Source organism: Larimichthys crocea, chromosome XI, assembly GCF_000972845.2.
Source record: "Larimichthys crocea isolate SSNF chromosome XI, L_crocea_2.0, whole genome shotgun sequence".
NCBI classification, from domain to species: Eukaryota; Metazoa; Chordata; class Actinopteri; family Sciaenidae; genus Larimichthys; species Larimichthys crocea.
The window spans coordinates 14,679,277-14,694,559 of record NC_040021.1 but is presented as its reverse complement, the minus strand read 5'-3'; the positions used below and the strand labels follow the sequence as shown (position 1 = coordinate 14,694,559).

The 15,283-nt window shown below is 40.7% G+C and overlaps 1 protein-coding gene across 2 annotated transcripts; it reads right to left on the bottom strand.

The window, feature by feature from the left end:
• Positions 1-9,696: 9,696 nt before the first annotated feature.
• On the bottom strand, positions 9,697-12,235 carry arf6a (ADP-ribosylation factor 6a). Of its 2 annotated transcripts, none has more exons than XM_010731914.3 (2): positions 12,077-12,235; positions 9,697-11,940 (listed from the first exon to the last, which is right to left on the bottom strand). In XM_010731914.3, the coding sequence occupies exon 2, from the start codon at positions 11,240-11,242 to the stop codon at positions 10,715-10,717; it is 528 nt and encodes a 175-aa protein (XP_010730216.1). In that variant the 5' UTR covers positions 11,243-11,940; positions 12,077-12,235; the 3' UTR covers positions 9,697-10,714. The 2 variants fall into 2 exon arrangements, with proteins under 2 accessions (XP_010730216.1, XP_010730214.1); XM_010731912.3 differs by having other exon boundaries at positions 12,073-12,233.
• Positions 12,236-15,283: the final 3,048 nt, after the last annotated feature.

Below are 15,283 nucleotides of genomic sequence, written 5' to 3'. Positions count from 1 at the left end.
ATTGTGTAGGGGGGTCGATGAAAAACGTTGTCCCTGAAAATAGTTGACAGACTTGCTTCTGCGCTCATAAATACACACTTGTTGGATTTGTTTTGGTATTAACAACACTTCACTGGCGATTTGGAGAAAACAAAACATACTCATAATTCAATATAAAAACATACTTAAGCATAACCCCCCCTCTCTTTGGAATAAGACATGGTGCAGCCTTGCTGAGACGCTGGCTCCCACTGCTAGAATAAAATGAGGCATTAGGAAGTCCAGAGGAAGTGTCCACATCCCCTGACATGTAAAGGCGCACTGCTACATTTAAATTAAAACACTAGTCCATTTGGTTTAATGTGTGTAATGCATGTAGCTCTGATCTCGTGGGTGATTATGAAGTCTGACGTAATGAGATGCTTCAGGGGGGTGTGGTGTAAGCCTAGGATGTGGGTCACTACTGCATCCCCAGACTGGAGACCCTTTCTTTATGCCTGCATCTCATGTGGGAGTTGGGAGACATATATGTATAATATATATATGGAGCCAACACTTCCACCTCTGTCTCTCTCTAACACATGCACAAGGAGTGGTGTCTATGTACTTACTCATCATACTGTGACCACATGAGGGCAGTACGCCTCAGTTGCACAAGTACAACTTTCAAGTTAAGTTAGTCAAGTGTAGCTTATTACAATCATTTGTATATCTAAACATCAGTTCTACCTGTGCACTGGGTCATTGACTTCCACTGCATTCCCCCCGTGTGTGTGTTTCCAGTTTCTGGTATTTGAATGAATGGGACTGAGACTTACAGTCACAGTCAGATACAGCTGCCTTGTCACATACTTGGCACATTTTCCTTCCAACAGCCTGCTTGTTGTTCATTGTTATTTGATGAGACAGAAAGCAAAGCCCTTTGCTGCAGGCTTTTTGGACAGAACACGGGTCTGGGGTGTCAGTAACAGAATCTGCTCCACAATCTCCACAGCGGCATTGGCTGCATTCATCTGGGACAGTAGCCTACTTCGTGTTCTGGCGGGGTGGTGTGACATGTAGTGGCTTGCATGCAGGGTAAGGCACACAGGCGCCATGCAGCCTCCCTAGCATGTTTCTATGCAGTGTTTGTCGGTGATGTTGGTGGTGTCATTAAAACGTTTGCATGTGCAAATTTAACTGAGTTGTTACCTGAGTGATGTGATAACCAAATGAAATGGCCTCCCTCACACAATTCTGCAACTACAGCAGGATTATTGATGACACCTGATGTGGTGGTGACTCATGAGTAAGATTCAACATAACAAACACCTAGCAACCACACCCTTAATCTGTGAATGACAGCTCACTGTAGTCACAGAGTAATCAACCAACTGCAGTGGTGACTCACCTCATACAGGGATACAATAGTATACAAGCTTCACTGTGTATTTCCGAAGTTTAACCTCCAACATACTTTTCTTCTGAGATACAAAGTAGAAACTGGATGGACCAGATGTGTGTGTGTGTGTGTGTGTGCATGTTTCAGTGAGTTTCTTTCCTACTCTGGGATTAAGGTCACACCCTCCTCACTCTCTGTCTCTTTCCTTTGCTCTCTCTTTTCTCTCTGGCTGTCCCTGTCCTTGTTTGGCTAAATATTAACATTTAAAATATATCCAGCCTACATCAGACAGGAGGAATCCTCACTGATCCCCTTAATTTACACTTTGTTTATGCCCATAATAATCAACCACCAGGGCAAGGATCCAGTTTGCACTGTTGGAGAGTATTTACAGTCTTGTCTATCCAGGAATGTACAAGATAAAGAATGCACCGCTAGGCCATTAACTGTATTGGATACAAAATATTTATTAATAATGTAGTATTTCATTAATCCCCATGGGAGGATTTCTGCAACAGAGCAATGGGAGGGATCAATCTGCTAAAAGATACTTAGCAGACCACATACTTATCATTAAAAAGTTGATTTTTTGGTTCATAAACCATCTTTTCGATCATAAAACCGCTCCAAATAGGCATGTTAATATAGAAACGACCTTTCCATGGTGTCATCAGTTTTGTCATGTAGATCCTCTTGCAGTCAAAGTGATAAAAGAGTAGTTGATTCAATCAGTAAAAAAATATTGGACATGGCAGTTTTAATTGACAGCCACTGTGTTCTATGAAGCTTCATCTGCCAAACAAATCCTCATGAGTGAATCACAGTGTGAGGTATCAGCTGCCTTGCACATTGGGCTGCTGTAGTTTTGCACATTGTTGCTACTGAGTAGTATTAACAGCTCATAAAATACAGTTTTGACATACAAATGCTATATAGTAGTTCAGTTCAGTTCAGTAAGTCAGCAGCATGTAACAATTTTAAACTTCCATTTATGGCAGCCTGCTCTGACATTTATGTCACTGCCGTAAATATAAAGGATCCAACTAGCCAAACTGGAAAGGAATTTGTAGTCTACTCTGTAGCCTTCCACAGTGTGTAGTTGCGAACAACCTCGTTGCATCACACAAGTCATCTAGAAACCATATTTGGTGAGCAAATCACAGATCAGATTGTATGCCTAATTGTGAACATGTGGAATGCATTACCTCTGCTATCATTATGTAGTTTTTGGCAGGCTGTATTTCAAGTCAAGCGAAACATAGTAGAAGAGGTAGCCACCGATCATTTATAATTGCATGGTCGTGCAAAACATACACAAATAAGAAATGTGTAGGAGTAACTCTACTCTATGTTCCTGATATATACAAATACAGCCACATATTTACCAATTCTAAACATTTATATATACATGTGATAACAATAAAATAAACACATACCGAAAAGTAAGTGGTGAGGGGCAGAGGAATAAATCACATTCCTAAAAACAGACAAGGTGAACAGATTGGAAAATTCTCCTTTTAAACACACACATGCTCTTTGCACATAATTGCATGATACCGCTAATGCTTTTGGCCGAAGAGCCGGATTCACAGACTGTACACTATCAGACACGGGTTCATAATGAATGTTACTTCTGGGTTTGTTTCCATGATTTATCTCCAGAACGTCAGCGTATCAGTGACATAAAGATGCTGCTGGTCCAACGGGCCTCGGTCTGAGGATTTAATTGATGTTGATTTAAAGAGGTGAAAAGATGAAAACAGATATTTGGTTGAAGAATAGTAAGTAAGCGATGGGAGTCAAGACAGTCAATTTAAAGCACTTAGATGTGCTACGGCCATCTGCCGCTGAGTCTTTGTCAATGTTGCCATAGAGACAAGAGCAACAAAGAAAAGGTATTTCTGTAATTCAGCAACCTTGTCTCCCCTGTCTGTAGTTAAAGCTTAGATGGACTGGTGAAGCAGAACCTCAGACTTTTGGATACAATGTGCACCAAGAGAGCAACAAGAGTTCACCTAAATACACATCATGATGATATGTAAGAAATCCCTGTGGGCTTGTATAAGTATAAGTGCGTGAAGCCTGGCTTGTAGCACAAAGGGCAGTGTCCTACCTGTGATGCACGAGCGCACACATGTCTGCTAGGCGTATGTCTCTGTGTGTGTGAGAGAGACACCATACTCCTTTAACTTGATGAGGAGGGAGGCTCCTACATAGAGCAGGCACGATACTGCAGATGGCTCAGCATATTCCCATTCTCTATGGGCACCGGGACACAACAGGCTCTGCTAGTGATTTTGGCTCCCTACAGGGGAGACTAATTGCATACACAAGCAGGTTTGTTGCAAAACACTGAAAATGAATAGCATTATAACCAGTGGCGATTGATTGTATATACTGTAGATAATAGCTTTAGCCAACACAGTCACAAAGTGTACATTCATTGCAGTTTCAACAGTTCTTTTATTTCCACAGTTTTGAAATATGGCCTGGTATCCGGCAGTTTGATTACACATAATGGTGTTTTTAGATTTTGGACATTGTTGGGCAAGACAAGAAAATATGACATGAGGTCATGTGAGGAGCAGAAGATAGGGAAGTGATTTAAGGCTCTCATAGACACAATCTCAGAAAGAAGTGGACCTAATAAAACTGCTGCACATGTGACAAGATTAACCTTTGTAGTCGTTACACTTTATGTATTCCAGTATTTCAATAATAAAAGAGTTATCGATTATGTTCAATCACAATATACAAAAAAAAAAAAATTGAATATATGCAATACTTGCAAGGAGCTAACTTAATTCTAAAAGTACAGTGGGATACAGAGAAACAAGAGACTTGTCGCAGGGCTGAGAAATGAACATCATGTGTGGCCTTTTATTAGGACAACTGCAGCTCAGCTTAAACACTGACTAGCGAGACGAGGCGTCCTTTGTACAAATCACTGGGCTCCATGGAGCACCTGCCAACAACCTGCCATACATGTACATGATCACATAGGCTATGCACTCAGCTGCCGGCGTGCTTTACACAAAAGCAGATGGCTCCTCAGACAGGTCATTAATAAGAGCCGGTGGGGAGGCTGTGTGTGGTGGGTTATTTTTGGATTTAGTGTTGTGTGTTATTTAGGGATGAAAGTTGTATTGGTGACTCTATTTCTGTGTTTGTGTAAGTGGGTGGTTTCCAACAGGAACCAGAGAGAGCAACATTTAAAGTAATTGGCTGCCTGTTCTGTCCGATAGCACGCCACAGCAGACCTATTAATAATTACACAATGTGTGAATGGCAGCCTTTGACCCAGCTTCAACAGGTTTCTATCAACACAGCTTTTAAAGAATGAATGAAGGCATAGTGACACTTGTTGGCTTGTTTTCTCACCACTTAAGATGAAGCAACACTAGGGAATTAACTGAGATCTAAATGATGTTGATTCACCTCCTCTTGGCCAAACTCATATTTAAAGCACTGTACTGTACCGCCTCGGTTTCACAGCAGAGAGTCAGTCCAGGTAATTACAGTGCTGTTTAACAGACACATAATTTCCTTTCGAATAACAAAACCCTGCTCTAACGGTTTTACTCTAGACCCAGGCAGACAGGTCTGTTGTACTTCTCACTTCTTTTTTATCTCTGTGGTGTGCCATGTGTCACACAGGAAGGTTGCAGCATATGTCACTTCCTGTCACAAACGAAAATCAACATTTACACATCACTTCAGGTTTTCATCTACGGAGCAAAAAATTCTCCATAACAAGAAAACTGTGTGGCTTCCTGTTATTTATTTTTTTATATCTGCTAAAGCGACACGTGTGACAGTAATCAGTTTCACTGAGAGATTTGAGAGAAGTGCTAACTTCATCTATTAAGTTTCCTGTATGAGAGTTCGGTTTACAGATCTTGGATACAACCGCATCAATGACAATAAAAATGTAGGTTAAATAGACAGTGAGAAAAACAATGTGAAAATATATGTATCCACAGATCTCTCCACCTGCTCTTATTTTTATTTTTCAAGACAGTGATAGTGATAAAGCAGGTTCTGTTAAAAGTATGCTTTTCCCAAAGGATGTGGAAAAAGCAATACTTTCACTTCTCAGCCTCCATTAATTACATCTGTGAGACTGAATCATTGCCCCTGCACACATCCCTCCCACTGCACAGCTTCTCCGCCAAATGCAAACACAGGCCTAGGGCTCCCTGTAATTATTAGCACATTGTCCAAGGCGGAGGGAAATGCAATGTGCGACAGATTCTGAGGAGCTTACAACCGGCTGGAAGCTGAATGTCACTCTGCATGCTGCTTTTATTACTCTGTTTAAACGGGCCCCATGACAACCGAGACACTGAGACTTTCTGAGCTTTAGCTGCAGCCCATCCAGCCAGTCTTAAAGTCCCTTTGTGTGTGTCAATATTTCTTGGACAGGAAATGCCTGTAAAGACAACTGCAGATAATCATTCAATCAAAAGTGAAATAAAATGGAAAACAAAAAGCAATCCATGGGTGAATCTTATCCTTGCTGAGCTCAACAAGAATTGGTTAGAGAAAGATTAGGCAGAAGGGTGTGTTCAAGGAACACAATATTTTTTGGTCCTGTTGCCCGTGGCAACTGGGGGATGCACTGCCCTGTATTAGAAAAGCCCCAGAGGTACTGGAGACAGGCGGGGGATGTGGTGGTGGATTGTGACAGCTAAGGGAATGCCTTTTAAGTAAATTATAAGAGTGACTATGGTCTAAACATCAGGTTAGCAGGTGATGAGGAGTGACAAGTTTAATTATGCATGAAAGATTTTCATTGGACCACTTAACGGACACTTTTCTTATGAATTTCCAATTTATTAGACACATGTCAAGGCTGCAGTCATTTCTTTAATCGTCAAGGATCGGTGTGTAGGATTTTGTGGCACCTAGATGTGTAGGCGTTGATTGCACCCCCCTTGTTTCACCCTCTCCTTTCTAGCTTGAACTGAGAAACTATATCGGCTGTGAAAGGAGCGAAAAACATGAAAGGTCCTCTCGGGCGCCTGTGTTTAGTTTGACTGTTCTGGGCTACTGTATAGAAAACATGGCAGACTCTGTATGAGGACCCACGGCATATGTAGACATGAATGTAACGTTAACGTGGCAAACAATTGTTTGTTGTAACATTTCTTATTTTCAGGTGATTACACTTAACAATGAAAAGATAGCTATAGGCTACAAGTTATTTTCAGTTCCTGCCAGATTCTGTTCTTCTACACCGGCACCTTTAAATAGAAAATATAACAGGAAGTGTTCCACCACAACTTTGCAACTGTAAAACATAATTGTAGTTAACATACGGCTAACGTTTTACTGTAGGCGGTCTGTGCACTGTTGTCAAGACTTCTGCATCCGTTACGCTTTTCATTCCACAGATTCTACACATCTCTACGCCAGCCAACAAGGCTAACATATACACACACACACACATATATAGAAACATGATGAGAAAAAGCTTGAGGGTGGAACTCTCTTTGTCCTCTGCCTCCTAAAGAAAAGCGAGCATACTGTGTCTAAACTCCCGAGCTCTATGGAAACAACTGTGGGTAGAGACCGACAGGGACTGGCCAAGGTGTGAAGAAAGCAAACTCTAGATCTCACTATGAGTGCTACTGTGAGTGTGTCTTTCATTTGAGGCTGTAGTCAACCTAAACACAGTCAGTTCTTGTGCTATGCATTTAGCAGTTCAAGCACTGATTGCACTAGACGGGGATTTAAAAGTTGCACGACGCACATCATCAACAGCTGGTTCAGCACTGGACAAGCAGGTGAATCCTAGAAAGCCAACATTAGAGGCTTCTTATGAGCAAGTGAGTCTTTCATGATGCAATTCACATTGTCTGTAGAGTTTCCTGGTTTGCCGGTTTGCTGAATGAAGAAGTGCAGTGAGATTAAAATCAAAGAGGAACGCCTGAGTAAACAAATGACAGGGGAACTGCGAATGAGCTGCATTTGAAAGTATTGTTTGAAACCACCCCTTCAGTGAGAGCGTACAATAGTGTGGTCCACCCCCACCCAGCGACATACAATGGCAGCACTAAACCTGAACGCGAAAGAAAACGAAACAGGTCGGGCTCAGGCTTTCATTCAAATCCAACACTTCCGTAGGAGCTTTCACTGGGAGGCTGTTTGCAGGAAACACATGTCTACTGAATCACATCTGAAGTCCTGATGTGACTGTTGATGACGATGATTGTATCAAACAGGTTGCAGGGAAACTGTGTCCTGTACAACCACAATGAGTGTCTGCAACTTCTATAGCGAGGAGGACAAAAACACACAGCTCGAATTCATGAATTCTACCTACAATGCAAATTCTCATATCATGCCCCTTAACTGAGGGCCACAGGTGAGCCTGACAGCATTTGACACCAGCCAGTGTGTGCGGTGCATCTGCTGCTGAGTGCAGTGACAGCTGTACAAAAGGCCTCTGACATGTGCAGCATGATTCACCGGCTCAGGGCTGATGTAACATCAGGAGCCGTTTCAAAACTGCTCTCCCTTTCCACATTTCCTCTCGCGGGAATAGCCAAGAATTTATAAATTTCACTTTGCAGTTTCCACATCCACAAAAGAAGTCATGAATGAAAGTCACAAACTCAACAAGATCACACTCGACGCCGCAGAGGCACTGCCCTCAACTGTTCAAATCAAGGGCTTTCATTACAATAGCACATTGTGAAAATGCAGGAAATTCCTTTTCTTGTCCAAAAAAGAAAAAAGAAAAAGAAGATATACTAGAAAGCGAGAGCAGTTTCACGAGAGATAACAGGCTGTTGCATTTGTGTGACTATCTCTACTTTAACTGCCGGTCCCTGTCATTCATGACGGACACGTCACATGCACAATACTGCTTTCAACGCAGCAACAGGTCAAACTTCAACTCGGCAGCCACAGAACAAACACCACATGAGGAGGCAGAGCAAATACAGAGATAGAGAGCAAGCATTCCTGCACAGCACAGGAATTCCTGGACTATGACTCTCCTGAACATTGCTATAGTAACTAATCAGGAAAAGAATTTAATACCTTCAAAATGAAATCTTTTCAGGAAATGGGAGCAGATTTATTTTGCTACTTCTGCTTCAATAAAAAAAAATGAAGTCCAGAAATAAGCCTGCATTGGAATTGGTGTTTTACCTGCCTGTGTTTGCCTTTACAGTGACACAGTGTTGTTGTTGCTGCTCACCAACAGGTTCCTAAACCACCAATTTCCATGACAACTCTTTTCTCCTTTCAAGCGTTTACTGACTTCACGCGGTGATGTCACCGCATTTCACATCCGCCTCTTTCAATGCACGTAGAGGGGAAGCTGAGTTTACACACAGCTATTTGTCCTTGTTCATATGGCTTGGAGACACACAGAAACATACAGTGAAAAAAAAAAAAAGGAAAAGAAAATGACGTAGAAACTGTGGCCTGATCTCAAGTCTGTGCCTTACGGCGACTCGCATACTCTGGGCAAAACGCCAAGGTGGCCTTTTCGTGAGACTGTCACCCTAACCTCAGCAGTTACACAATACACTGCTGTCATCAAGTTCTCTGTTACCCAAATTCACCCTGCTTCTGATCAGATTCTCACCGTGAAGGATGATCTTCATCATGATGACAACATAAATCTTGGTTTTGTAAGAAATGTGTCATTTCCTGCTCATGAAAGTGTCCTACTTTGAACCCTTAGTTGAGACAATACTTGTACACACTTTAAAACTTTACACTTTTTAACTTTTACCCTTCATAGTTCAATATTTGGACCAACTCCACATTAAATTAGCTCTCTTAGAAAATGTCAAAAACCATCCGTTGAGTTAGCTCCCTGGTTGACAAAGTAATACTATAAGACCTTCAACAATCACTACACTGAAACTAGAGATCTCATCATTTATTCACAGCCAGTGACTCACACATGCAAGTGCAGAAAGGAAACGGGCCGAGACTCACTTCACAGTTCTAACTAGTCCCTCTTTGAGCCATTCTAACGCCCTAAATTCTCAATTCCTCTTTTACGAGCTCACCATTTTCAGAAGTGAAATATTGCTTTTGCTACGCTTTCAATGTTGGCCACCGCTTATTGAAGAGAGGTCACTTCCATACTGATCTGGATATATTTGTTTTTATTATTTTATCAGCATAGCAAAAAAAAAAGGGAACAAAAAAAAAAAACAGAGCAGTATCTGTGAACTATTAACAGAAAGTTGCCGTGTGTCTGCAGGATCTTGACGTGTACTAGTAGGTGTGATGATGGGTAAAAATAGAAGAAAAGAAGAAGAGGTGGTTGCAGTCACTGAAAAGCACCTACATTGGTGGAGGTGGTGTTTTTTTTTTTTTTAAACACTTGCTGGGGTCCAAAAGTCAGTCACAGAAAATCTACACGTGCACACAGCCAGCTAGTTTGTAACCCCACCCCCTCCATCTTCATCCCAAAGTGCAGACTCAGCAGTTGAGCATACCTTCTGTGGTAGTAACTGTCTTGGTTTTGTGGCACCTGTAACCTCTCTTTTAAGGCAGTTGAAACTACAAATACTCAACAGTAATGGAAGCGCTAAGAGAAACAAAAAGAGGCGATTAATAAGACTGGTGGTAACAGATTCAGACCCTGAAACAACAAAAGTATATATCCGTATCACAGTGTGTGAAGAGCGTCCAGCGTCCACATAGTGTCTTTCAAACAAACCGCCACAGTAGACACGATGGTTGTAATCACTGCACAGGAAATAAGTACAAACACATTTCCTCAATCATTCCAGTACAATCATTTATGTTTTTTTGAGGTCCTAACATATCCATAATACACATTCTTACAAATGACAGAGGCAGTTTGAGCCATGAGAGAGTGACACGCTGATGTAGGCAAAAGGTTTCTGGACTGTTCCATCCTTTGGATATGTAGCCGGGTCATGAGAATACTGAATTAGAGCTAAGCAAGGGGGGCAAAACTATAAGCATGTGTCCCCTAAAGTCCCCTAAAAGAAATGATACAAAAATAAAAAGGAGGAAAACAAAAGAAATTTGCACCAAGAGCTCAAAAAGCTTATTGTATATTTAAAACAGTACTGATTATACAGAATGTGAACCAAAGCAAAACTACCTAAAAAAAGAAGCCAACCAAAAAACAATTTGTCTTTTGTTTAAATGAAATCTGGGGTTATAGTGAAGTCATCATTATCAAAAAAAAAGAAAACAAAATATAATTGCTACTCTCTTTGACATATATACTCAGCAGAGAGGTCGTGGTATTAATTGCTTCAGATTGCATTTTTTTTTTTAACTCATGATTTCATTCTCAGCTACTCGTTTTGCCTCCAAGTCTCCAGGCTGGTGATGGGAGAAACATTAAGATTTGTAATTTGAGGTAAGCCAGGTCAGGCCCTCAAATAGTCCATCCCCTGTTGTTGCACACGAGGGCTGAACGTACCAATTCCTATCTCTGATCCGGGTCAGGCCTAGCTTCTCCTGGATCTCGTGGGGTTTCATGGCATCTGGGAGGTCTTGTTTGTTGGCGAAGATCAGGATGATGGTGTCCTTCATCTCCCGGTCGTTGATGATTCGGTGGAGCTCCTGCCTCGCCTCGTCGATCCTGTCCCTGTCGGCACAGTCCACCACGAAAATGAGGCCCTGGGTGCCAGTGTAGTAATGTCTCCAAAGTGGCCTGATCTTGTCCTGGCCTCCCACGTCCCACACGTTGAACTTCACATTCTTATAGGTGACTGTCTCCACGTTGAACCCAACAGTGGGGATGGTGGTGACTGACTGTCCCAACTTCAGCTTGTACAAGATGGTAGTTTTACCAGCAGCATCAAGTCCAAGCATCAATATTCTCATCTCCTTGTTGCCAAAGATTTTTGCGAGCACTTTCCCCATCTTGTTTGTTGTGCATAAATACTTTGTTAGAAGAAAAAACAAGGCTTCTCTAGGCAGAGAAAAGAAGTTTCCAACACAGGTTACAGTCTCAGTGTGTGCTGAAAGCCCTCCACGTGATGGCAGCGATGCGCTGACAGGAGTGTCAATATTCAAAAGGCGGTGACTCTCAAGTTTTGTTGAATGACAGACCACTACAATTCAGCTGGACTATGATGATCTGACCTGAGCGGGTGACTTTGAGCCTTCACTGGGAGCAGTGTGTGTGTAGCCCTCGCAGAATTGGGTGGGGATATATTTTCATGATCCACTGCCCTCCTATGTAAGAAGAAAAAATTACATCCCCGTGTCTCAGACTTCCGTCAAAATCCACATTTCAAGCCTGATTCAAAAATCCAGATAGTCTCAGTTGAGCTGGACTTGATTCAAATCAGCTTTCTTTTTCTTTTTTTATTCCACCCCACCTCACAAAAAGCCCACTATATAAATCAGGCCCTGTCCAAAGCCCGGGGTTCCCACTTCCTCCTTGACTGCCGGCTGTCCACACTTGCCCTTAGCCAATTCCAGTCGATGGATCTCAGAGCACAGTTCTTATTGAAACACGCCGAAAATGTGAGCTCTCCTGTCCGTTTCTGCACCGGGACATCCAGAGGAAGAGCGTTCAAAAGGTCATTGATTCATCCGACTTTCTTCTCTTCCCCCTGTGACACAAGAGCGGTCCCGAGAAGGGAGGGGTGTTAGTACAGAGGACAACTTTAGATCCGAAAAAATATTCTCTGTGCGGACGGAAAAGCGAAACAAAAACAAAAAAACACAGAGTGCTGGGTAAATACCTACGTCTGCGGCAATCATCCCCCAGTCCCCGAGCCGTTTCTCCCCGCTCTTGCCGCTCTCTGGCTCTCTTCTTCCCTCTCTCTGCTCTCCCTCCCTCTCTCTCTCTCTCTCCAGCCGTTCAGTCACAGCGGTGGCGGTGCTGTGTTACCGGAAAAGGTGCGGACCCAGATCAGCCGCCACTTCCTCTACACTGCTCTCACACACTGCTGATGCGTTCAGGGACTCCTCATAAGCTCCGACATCCGACCACCACAAAAACTTCTATATGGAAGACTATATGGACCTTGCATAGAAGCCTAAAGTGTTATTTTAAATAACCTTTGAGTTGCATACTGTATTATTTGATCTATTTTTTCATCTTATTTGTATATTAGAATTTATTGTGACTGTAATAATTATGTATATAAGCTAATCATGTATTTATGGCTATATTTATTTTGATTTATTTCTTATTTTTGCTCTTTGGTTTCCTCTATGTAGTCAAAGTAGGCTAATTTAAGCTCCTTAAAAACTTTCATCCTATATGAAAACACTATTTCCTAGCTATAAGTTAGAGCACTTTTGGTTATTTGATATTTAGATAGATAGATAGATAGATAGATAGATAGATAGATAGATAGATAGACTTTATTTATCCCAAGCTGGGAAATTACAGTGCAGCAGCAGCATTAGTACACAATAGACAACATAAGATAGATAGATAGATAGATAGATAGATAGATAGATAGATAGATATACTTTATTTATCCCAAGCTGGGAAATTATAGAATAAAATTAAGAATTAAGAATAAAAATATAAAGTAAACTTCACATAATAAAATAGCAAAATAGCAATAGTAAATAAAATATATTGTACAAAAGTATATACAGCAAATTGGCAGTGTTGATTTGTGCAAGGTAAGAAAGGAGAAATGTGCAGTGACTGTAAATTATGACCTGATTTGGCATGTATTTTTTTCTTCTCACCACGTGAACTCTTCTCACTGCTTCAAAAGTGAGTAGAAGTTGTGGGTGATATCAAATACACCAATCAGTATTTAGCAATATTTGCACAAAATAACAGCTGGCAGGGTTTTTTTAGTCAGTGTCAATCAAATCTGATCAAACCACACCACAGTCCTGCTGAAGCAGTTTGAGTGTTAAATCCTTTCTTGATAATAAGCATTTATGTTATAGATGAGAATCAAAACAAAGGTTTCATGGGGCTTTAATACCAAGTTGAAGCAGTGTAGCACCGCCACTTCTGAGTGAAAGTTTACAGTTGTACCTCTAACCACACGCAGCAGTGATCTGACGATGGTGTGCCAACACCCTTGAGTACCTCACTGCAGGAAAACAAAATGTTAAACCACAACATCTGATGTTAAACAGGGTGTCGCCTAAGAATTAAATTAGGTCCAACCCACAGAGCATTCGTAGGAATACTGGGATTAAGACAGAAATAAACTTTTATTATCTTTTACCTTATTAAATAATAATTCAAACGCAAATGTTGATCTATTCATATTCACATTTTATAAATGTATTGGTTTATGAATTTATAATAATTAATGACTTTAAACGTCTAAAGTCAAAGCTCTGTACAAACCACTTTGGACAAATGCATCCTTAACTCAAATCATCAAATTTCCGACTATACCTGAAGGTACCATACGCCATTTCGCATGCGCGCTTGAAAAAACCCTGAACTGCAGACAGTCCATTAGCTTTCGTTGACGCCATTTGAGCTTTCATTATGTATTTATATGCTTTTAATGTCACGTCTACCACAAGAATCACACACAGGCCTGCACATATGGAGCATATGTAAGGATTCAGGCGACCTAGCGGTGTTTACAGACGGTTTACGGCCGGGTCTTTCCGACATGTCTCATCATTCATTCAAATCGGTCGCGTATGACGTGGAGGTTGTGAGGGGGAACTACGGCGTCCCACATTGACGAAAGCAGCCTGTTACTCTACACCGGCTCATTCAAACTGACGAATAACGCGATTAACAGAAGAATAAGATAGATAAGAAAGATGTGTAAGAACGTATTTAGGCCTGTATCAACTACATCTGAAACTTCACAGTGGACTAATATATTTTAAGCTCGTCATTCAACAAAGTGACAGAGTAACACTTCCTCTGAATATCTTTGTCTTCAAAATGAAGTGCTCCACACCAGTTTAAAACTGGATTTCTGACATATTACATACCTATTTTAAAAATGTAATCAAGCATGTATTTTCAGGATTCTGTTTAAGAAAATAAATCCTTTACTATCATATCCTATCCTATCCTATCCTATACTGTCCTTTATTATCCTATCCTATCCTATCCTATCCTATACTATACTATACTATTCTATCCTATACTATACCACACTATGCTATACTATACTATACTACACTATGCTATACTATATTATCCTATACTATACTATAATGTCCTATACTATACTATACTATACTATACTATACTATACTATACTACACTATGCTATTCTATACTATCCTATCCTATACTATACTATACTATACTATACTACACTATTCTATCATATACTATACTACACTATGCTATCGTATACTATACTATAATATCCTATCCTATCCTGTCCTATACTATACTATACTATACTATACTATACTATACTATACTATCCTATACTATACTATACTATAAACTGTAATATTTTTAGGCTGATACTTATTCCAAAACTTTAGATTAGCATTTCATTACTGGAAATAATTGTCCTGTACCTGTTCACATACAGGTATGTGCACATTTACCAGTCTTGCCGTAATATATACAATTATAAAACTACAGTTCATTTACTTTGTAGTCTACATCATTGAGTCTAAAAATAGAGAGATCATATAGATATACTTCTCATCACCAGTGTGAAAACCAGGTAAAAACTCACCACTATTATTGTTTCAGTTCAGTATATCATTTCCCTGTAGATGATGTTTAATTCTGCTATTCATTGCAGGATTATCAGGTTTTATAAACTACTTTACATACAGGCCTACTTTACTTCTACAAATCCCTCACAACAGTAACCAAATTGAAATGCTATCAATAGGCTAAATGGTTTATAATCTCTCCTACTCTTTTGGGGGAAAGACAATATTTGTTCTCCTGCATGTAAAGTCCTGTGACCTTGCACGTTGGGTAAAATATAAATATACCAAAGTGTGACAGAAATCATGTCTCTGCACGGC

Excerpts from the sequence above, each read along its gene's own strand:
- arf6a (XM_010731914.3), bottom strand. The coding sequence starts at position 11,242 with ATGGGGAAAGTGCTCGCAAAAATCTTTGGCAACAAGGAGATGAGAATA.